Genomic DNA, 9,015 nt, shown 5'->3' with positions numbered 1-9,015 from the left:
TCTCTGTGTAGCCCTGGCTGTCCTGGAACTCACTCTGTAGACCAGGCTGGCCTCGAACTCAGAAATCCGCCTGCCTCTGCCTCCCGAGTGCTGGGCGTGCACCACCACGCCCGGCTATCTTGTCTACTTTCTATTTACTCAGACACCTCCTGGCTACTCTCCCTGCTGTGTAGCATATTACTTTCTGAGCGTTGGCCCTTGACACACACAGGTTACATTTGACAAGTCAGGAAGACTTCTCAGTCAAATACCAGCCTGGAGTTTAAATGATGACAGTCCAGTTAGCAAACAGATAACAAATAGAACTGGTGAGGCAGAAAGATCGTGCCCCACCCTTGCTAGGAAGGAATTCGTAAAGGGATGACAGTGATCCTTCTGGTACCTTCTCTCAGCTGAGCCTAAACACCAAAAAGATGACATTAGCTTAAATTATATTTTCCTTCTTAACAGATTAAAATACTCCAATAATTAGGACATGCTTACCTTAAAAGAGTATTTGCTATTTATCTGAAATTCAAAGCTGGTTGGATGCCCTGTATTTCTTCTTATTTTGAGGGAGGCTTGGGAGGCATGCCACAGCTCACAAGTCAGAGGACAACAGAGTGTGTTCTTGCTTTCTGTCATGTGAGTTCCAGGGAGGGAACTCAGGTCCCCTGACTTGGTGGCAGGTGCCTTACTTGCTGAATCATCTTGCCTTCCTGGCCATCCCATGTTCTTATTTGCTGACTTCTGCAACCTTATTATTAATGAATATTCAATTTAGTATGGTCCTTTGCAACTTGGCCTCACCAGACTGGGATGGCCAGAAAGGACTCTTTCTGTAGCCAACTTCTGGAGAGAGAATCTCTTAGAAGCATCACCTGTCAATAAAAAAGCTTATGGCCAATGAGCTGAGGCAGAAAAAAGGAGGTGGGATGCTAGCAGGAAGCGAGAGGATTCTGGGTAATAGTAAGAGTATAAAAGAGAAACTTGGGAAGAAACTCAGGAGACAAGACAAGGCAGAGGATGGAGGGAGGAGACAGATGTAAACCAACAGGTAAGCGAGCTCAGGAAGATGCTGAGGAGACTCTGAGGAGACTCGAGGGAAGAAGCGGGCCAGGACCGAGGAGAGATGACTAACTGAGTGGTAGGCATAGAGTAGTTTGAATGGGTTACATAAATGACAAGGTAGTCAGGGATGAGCCAAAGCTCATTATTATGGCTGATGCATTTAATGATAGTCTCAGAGTCGTCATTCTGGGAGCCAGGACTGGAAAAGGAAAACTTGGATTTTATTTTATTTTATTTTTTTAAAGATTTATTTATTTATTATATGTAAGTACACTGTAGCTGTCTTCAGACACTCCAGAAGAGGGCGTCAGATCTTGTTACGGATGGTTATGAGCCACCATGTGGTTGCTGGGATTTGAACTCTGGATCTTCGGAAGAGCAGTCGGGTGTTCTTACCCACTGAGCCATCTCACCAGCCAGGATTTTATTTTTATTAACCAACTTTCCCTCGTCAAATAACCAACAATTGGACTCTTTGTCCAAAAAAAACAGGTCAAGAAGTCTAAATCCCATAAGCCAGCTCTCAGGATTACTCTGGCCCAGCCAGAAGGGTTCACTTTGGGTTAGAACGAACTGAACAGTAAATGTTTCTTCTCTGATCTCTCCCTGGAATAGCGGAGTGGTGCTCTCAGCCTGTCCGCTCACTCCTCCTCCGTCTCGTCTTCCTTTCTGTCATTTAACAATTAGCTAATATTCTAGTGTGGCTCTTGGGGGAGGAGGTCCAGTCACCGAGAACATCCTGCTCTTCATCTTCTGTGCGATGAACTTAAGAGTCAAAGGGGACCCCCATCTTTCTTCACTTCTGACTCCATTCTGTGACGTGTGAGTTTCTAACCCCAGCACACCAGCCTGAGTTCTTGGCTCCTCTTGGTGGTTTCTTGGTCATACCAAAGCTGAGTTTGGTACCTCTCCAAAAAGGCATCCACCAAGCGTGAGTGCCGTGCTAATGCACCTCCACGAAATGTCTAGCAGCAGCAGCTTCGGGAAGAAGGACTTAATTTGGCTCACACATTTGAGCACGTGCAATTCATCTTGATTCAGAAGGCATTGACGCGGGGCTGGTGAGATGGCTCAGTGGGTAAGAGCACCCGACTGCTCTTCCAAAGGTCCGGAGTTCAAATCCCAGCAACCGCATGGTGGCTCATAACCATCCATAACAAGATCTGACTCCCTCTTCTGGAGTATCTGAAGACAACTACAGTGTACTTACATATAATAAATAAATAAATCTTTAAAAAAAAAAAAAGAAGGCATTGACGCAAGCAGCTTCTTTCGTGGAGACAGGAGGGAGGGTGTAGCTGGGCATGCTTACCTCCTCACATAGCCCAACAGCAAGTAGAGGCCAGACAGGAAGTCATGGTGGGCTACAAACTTCAAGGCCCACACCATCAGATCCACTTTTCCCACCTTTCAAGGGTTTCACAACCTCTTAAAACTGTGCCACCAGCTGGAGACCAACTGTTCAAACGTAAGAACGTGTGGGGGAAATTTTGCATGCAGAATGTCGCAGGTACTGACTGAAGCATCCTAGGGTCACTGTCCACAGCCTTGGCAGATAGAAACACCTCTTTTTAGGTGACACATCTGATTCCTAGTGTCTGTTCAGTCTGAGTGTTTAACCTTCTTAGGTAAAAGAGAAAAACTCTTTCTCCTCTGTACTCTGCCATTCAGTGCCTGTGCCTGGGAACTTAATAGTGAAAGACACAAGTGTTGACAGGATGTTCCTGTGGAGGTCTTCAGACAATCAGGGACTCAAGGAAGCCACCACGTGCAAACTCATCTTCCAGACTATAAGCAGGCAGATGAACTCAGCAGACGGCTCAAAAGAGGCAGCAAAATAACCAGCAAGGTCCCCTTTTTATGACATTTACTTACCTTGCCTGTGTGTGCCATGGAGCACACGTGGAGGCCAGAGGACAACCTGTAAGAGCCAGTTCTCTTCCCCCGCCCTGTCAGCAGATCCCAGGGGTTGAACCCAAGTCGTTAGCCACGGGGAAAGGACACCTCTCCAGACCCTTGAGCTGCCTGCAGCCTGTGCAGTGTGCTCTGGCTTTACTGCCTTGTGAGCTGCCATTCATGCTGGGGTGAGCTTAGGTGGTGTAGGTAGGTGCCTTTGAGCCATCTCTGCTCCTGTGAGTAACCTGTTCCCCCTTATCTCTGAAAGGCACCCAACAAAAATCCCTCATTGACTCACCAAGTTGGACTTTTGTATGGTATCTGCACTTTGGTCTGATAGTATTTGCATCAGTTCAAACCAGAAAAAGAAGATATGCAGTGGTTTCACCTGATAATTTAAAAAATGATAAAAGATACAAGATCTAACCAGAGAGATACATTGTGGAGAAGTAGCCAGGTGAAGAAAAGAGAGTAGGCCTCTAGGAATGGCAAACATTTGGGTGTTGTCTTATCGGAGTTTACATTTGTAGAGCGACACTATCAACTATAGTACATTCCTTTTGTCTGTAAAGAGCAGGAGAAGAAAGAACAAAAATAGATGGATCAAACTCATGTCCAGCCCTGGCTCCATGGTGAGTTTTAGCTCTGGCCTCCTCACTCTGCAGGTTGGCTTCCTGGACCTGCCTCCTCGCTCTGCAGGTTGACTACCTGGACCTGCTCTTGCTATTCTTGCCCAGACCACTAGCAACCCCGAGGTCCCAGCATCTGTCTTCTGCTTGTTAAAGCCCAGGATGACAATTCCATCTTGTTTGCTGGCCCCAGAGCTGCCTCTGCTGCATCCTGATCATAAACCTTATTTTCAGCTTCTTGATAGTTACTTTGAAGCCTACCAGCACACCTTGGACCCAGAAGAACGGTTTGCTTTAGCACAAGCAATGACTGACATAATGCATCGACGCCCCAAGTTTGATCTCAGCCACTCGTATTTCACTAAGGCCTACCGAGACGACTGCACCTGCCTGAGGCTTCACCTGCAGCTCGTGAGGGGCATCCTCAGCCACCACGTGAGTCGGACTTTTAATGGCTCCATCTGGAAAGAGAATGGGAGACCTAAGCCAGAAATAAAAGTAACGTTCTTTCAGTGCAGGTCCAGAATCTGGGTTTATCTGTACACTCCTTTGCACTTCTGAATGCCAAGCATAACGTAGGTCTTAAAGGGAGGTTTCTAACCAACTACAGTTGCTTCACAAGGAGTCAAGAACCTTATCTATCATGAGATCAAAGGGTTACCTGCAACCAGAGGACCTTTCCAAGACATTATCATATACAATTTTGATTTTTTTTCCCATATAGAAGTGATTTTTGTTTGGGTGTTGTGTTTGTTTGTTTTGTTTTTGTTTTCTCGCATGGTAGCCTAGGCTTGCCTTGAGCTCCTGGCAATCCTGCCTCAGCCAGCCCCAGTGCTGGGGTTGTAGATATGGACCTGACTTTTGAATTTTATTTTATTTTATTTTATTTTACTTTATTGCTAGTCTCCTACCCTGTAGCCCTGGCTGCCTTGTACTCATTGTATAGCTGCTGGTAGTCTGAAATGCTCAGGCTGTCCTGGAACTCACAGAAATCCACCTGTCTCTGCCTCTTGGCAGCAGCTGGAATGGAAGACCTGTTCCACAGGCTCAGCTTTCTTTTGTTTTTGTCAAATTGGTTGGCTTTCCTTTCCTGGGCCAACCTTTGACTGAGAGACCAGAATGTCCCAGTGTAAACGAATCTTCAAAGCCACATCCAGGGTGAAAACCAGTGAAGAGACAGGAACACAGGGGGTTAGCCTTCTCCTGGCTCACAGCTCAGTACTGGGAAAACTTGTTCTTTTTAGCTGGAGCAGCAGCGGGATTATGTCCAGAGGCTCTGGCAAGGGGATCGTCCAGAGGCTCCCAAGACATTCGGACTTCCCCTGAACGTAATTTGCAAGCAATTTGTTTCCATCAGCAACAGCTGGTAAGGTGCCTTTAGCATTTTACGTTTAATCTTCTACAGCAATTAAGAATACAGTGTTAGATCTAAGTGCTAAGCTTTTAAGTGGCTAGTAGATGTGAGAGGCCTTGAGCGGAGCACATTATCTGAAGCCAGCCCGTGCTTTTAAGTTGCTCTGAGAGGAATTTCTTTCTTCTCACAGTATCACTAAAGAGGCTTCTGAGAACTGGCCTGATGAACCTCTGGGCATCGCCCTTTAAAGAGCAGTACTGAATTTCCTGAGACTGCACATTTTGCCACCCCTTCAACGTGACTACTTCCTTCCCCTGTTCCTTTCTAGCCTTAGACTTGGAGGGTTCCTTGAGATGGCAGACCCCAAGTTGATAGCCTGAGATCAAAATCTTCCCCATTGTGCCACATGGAGGAGAGTAATTGTCTCTCTTCTTTTAATACTCAGCACGTACTTTTGAGGACAGACGTGAGCTGAGCTTCCAGAGGTGCACATTAAAGATAAGAGGTCACCAGGAAAGGTTACATCTTTGGGACAGGCAGAGGACTGTGAGAGACAATAGCCAAATTTCTACTTCTTTTTTTTTTTTTTTTTTAATTTATATTTATTTACTATATGTAAGTACACTGTAGCTGTCTTCAGACACTCCAGAAGAGGGCATCAGATTTCGTTACGGATGGTTGTGAGCCACCATGTGGTTGCTGGGATTTGAACTCAGGACCTTTGGAAGAACAGTCGGCACTCTTAACCACTGAGCCATCTCTCCAGCCCCAAATTTCTACTTCTTAAGAAAGAGTTCCGTTTGTGAAACTGCACTTCCCCGTAGACGTTGCACAGCATGGATGGATGTCTTCACCATAACGAGCTTGGCACCAGCTGTGTGTACATCTTGCTATGGAAAGAATGTGCTGTTCAGGAAATGGCTTTTGGCAGATCAGGCTAAGGCTAAAATGGGTCCTAGAAAATTTCAGAGTTGTCTCCAAACCCAGTGCCATGGGCTCGGTTGAGCTTTAAGATCCAGGACCAAGCTGAAACCCATTTACCTAGATTCTAGTAGAATATTTGTGCTCTTCAGTTTTAAGGTAGGAAGACCCTTGACTGGTTCTGGATCTTTCATTTTAAAAAAAATCTGCAGACAAGTGTTTTATTGATTTTTTTTGGACTCATCTATTCTAGGAAGCCCTCAGTGCACAGAGAACTTAAAAATTGTCTTTATTCATTAACATTTGTGGAGAGAAAAGAAAAAAAATTCAAGCAAAAATTAAAGTGGTTTGCAGCCCCATAGGAGGAACAGCAATATGAACCAACCAGTACCCCAGAGCTCCCAGGGACTAAACCACCAACCAAAGAGTAGACACAAGGGACTCAAGACTTTAGCCGCATATGTAGCAGAGGATGGCCTTGTGGGACATCAATGGGAGGAGAGACCTTTGGTCTTTCGATACCCCAGTGTAGGGGAATGTCAGGACAGGGAAGCAGGAATGGGTGGGTTGGTGAGCAAGGGGAGGGAGAATGGGATGGGGGGGTGCTCAGAGGGGAAATGAGGAAAGGGGATAAAATTTGCAATGTAAATAAAGAAAACACCTAATAAAAAAAGAAAGAAAAAAAGAATTATGGAAATTATTGTTCTCTTATGTAATCTATCTTTCTTTCTTTCTTTCTTTCTTTCTTTCTTTCTTTCTTTCTTTCTTTCTTTCTTTCTTTCTTTCTTTTTCTTGAGACAGGGTTTCTCTGTGTAGCCCTGGCTGTCCTGGAACTCATTCTGAAGACCAGGCTGGCCTCAAACTCAGAAATCTGCCTGCCTCTGCCTCTCAAGTGCTGGGATTAAAGGTGTGTGCCACCATGCAATTTTTTAAGCAATTCTTTTCTCAGGCGGTCATTGAAGCGTCAAGGGTTTTGTTATAGCCACTGCTTGCTGGACAGTTGGAAATACATCAGTTTCTTTCCACTTTACAGTGCTTGTGTTAAAGTAAAGAGCATGTGGCAGTACTGGTTAATTCCCTCTGTGCTTCCCTGTCTATAGAAAGATCAGGGCATGTAGGAGCAGTGATATTGGTCTTTAAAAATATAAAGTCAGATATCTTCAAAAACCGTATCTATATTCTTTGTTGTGAAGAATCAAATCATCCTTTCTGCTCCTTTTCAAGCCCATCTTCAGAGAATGTCCACCCGTTGGAGTTCCACCCTTCCCTTGGCCTGGCTGGGCTCATCCCCAAAGCTCTGGAGCACCTGTTTCGAGAGGCTCGCCACGCCCACAAGGCTGCATCGCCCAGCTCGCTCACCCAGATAGAGATATGCAGCTTGCAGCTTGCCCTGGACCTGTGGCTCAGCCCAGTCAAGCCCGAGGCCTGGTACAGCGCACAACTCCAGAGAGAGGTGGGTGTTTTTTGACAGGAGAGTTGGGTCCTTGGCAAAGAGACCACTTCCTTCCAGATGTTCCTGTCTGTTTAGCTCTCTGTTCGCTCGTTTGGCGCTCTTCCCCTTGTTTGGCCAGAGAAACAGCATACTCACAAGCCTTGCCAATAGTTCTATGTGAGTTTTGTTTTGGACAAAGCTTCTAGCTTGCATACAAGGATGTTGCTATAATTACGTTAAATGGAGGGTTACATAGGTATGTAAAAATATTTTCTCACTTCCCACTGCTGCTTTAATGATACAGTGGGAAGAAGCTGGAGGTACACTGGACAGCCTTAGTGGTCAGGGGTTCCAGCTGTGCCTGAACTTGTATTTCAATCCTTTGCATTTTCTGTTAAGGCTTTGAATGCTGGCCTGGCACTTCCAAACTGATCTCGTTTGATAATGAGGCCAGTTGTGATAATGGAGGTGATTTGAAGAGTGTTGGCTTGTTGGGTCAGCAGGGTATCCTATCTCACCTGCCTAAACTTACATTGTCTTTTAAAAAAGAAAGGATTTGTTCTTAAGTTTTATAATTTTATTCGTGTATGTGTGTGTGTTTGTGTGTGTGCATATATAGGCTGTGTGTTTCTAGATGTCTGTGGAGGACAGAAGAGAATGCTGGATACTCTAAAGCTGCAGTTACAAGCGGTTGCGAGATGCCCAGTGCAGTACTGAGAAAGGAATTTGGATCTTCTGGAGGCACAGAAGTGCTCTTAACTCCTGAGCCATCGTTTTGCCCCTAAATCATTTTTAAAGAGACAATCAATTTAAAATTTATTAAAATAATATAAAAATAAAGAGAATTATAGCAGAAGAGGAAAAAGCACATTTTAATTTAAAGCTGTTCAAAGGCAGGCACTATTAGTGCCGTCCCTGATGCTGGACGGCTGGGAAGGAGGATCGGGAGTTCAAAGCCTGCCTGGGCAGTACAGTGAGTGCCAAGTTGGCTTGAACAACACAGCAAGGCCTTCCCTCAAAGCAGGTCAGGGGAATACAGGTTTTAAAAGGTGAAGGAGGCCTGGCCATCCCGCACAGTGGCAGCGTGCTCACCTAGCACGCATGAGGCCCTGGGTTCAGTTCTATCTGTCTTCCAGCTCTACAAGTCTTCCTGTTTTGTCTTGGCTTTTGAGACAGGGGTCTCACTATGTAGCTCTGGCTGCCCTGATACTTTCCCTATAGACCAGGCTGGCCTCGAACTCACAGAGATCTGCCTGTCTCTGCCTTCTGAGTGCTGGGTTTAAAGGTGTGTGCCACCATGCCAGGTATAATTGATGAAGTGAAATTTGATTCTTAGATACTGATTGGCAGATTACTTTGAAAAGAATCATGCCGATATCTATAAAAACCAACTAATGTATTAGAGACACACTTCCACTACAGTACAGTATTAGCATTTAAAATTCATTGTGTGAACTAACTCATTGCATGTGTGCATGAAAGGCAGAATTATGGTATTAATGTATACTTCTGTGCTATTTATTACAACCATACATATATATCTCTGTATATAGATAAGTGTGTGTATTCTCTCTCTCTCTCTCTCTCTCTCTCTCTCTCTATATATATATATATATATATATATATATATATATATATATTTGTGTGTATGCCTGTGTGGGTTTGTGTGCACCATATGCATGCAGATACAGGTGCAGGCGCTTACAGAGGCCGGAAGGGGGCCTCAGTTTCCT

At 45.0% G+C, this 9,015-nt stretch overlaps 1 protein-coding gene and 1 pseudogene across 1 annotated transcript in view; both read left to right on the top strand.

Annotated features, from left to right (window-relative positions):
• The window catches only part of LOC110326270, a 5,389-nt pseudogene extending 1,660 nt beyond the window's left edge, over positions 1-3,729 (top strand).
• LOC110326726 overlaps positions 1-9,015 on the top strand; it is a 197,547-nt gene that overhangs the window by 89,393 nt on the left and 99,139 nt on the right. Inside the window, exons 17-19 of the mRNA XM_029542536.1 lie at positions 3,810-4,010; positions 4,820-4,941; positions 7,075-7,303. Coding sequence (XP_029398396.1) covers positions 3,810-4,010; positions 4,820-4,941; positions 7,075-7,303 — 552 coding nt within the window. The remainder of the gene's footprint in view (positions 1-3,809; positions 4,011-4,819; positions 4,942-7,074; positions 7,304-9,015) is intronic.

This window comes from Mus pahari, chromosome 9, assembly GCF_900095145.1.
Source record: "Mus pahari chromosome 9, PAHARI_EIJ_v1.1, whole genome shotgun sequence".
NCBI lineage: Eukaryota > Metazoa > Chordata > Mammalia > Rodentia > Muridae > Mus > Mus pahari.
The sequence above is the reverse complement of the archived record's forward strand: the minus strand, read 5'-3'. Positions and strand labels throughout refer to the sequence as shown.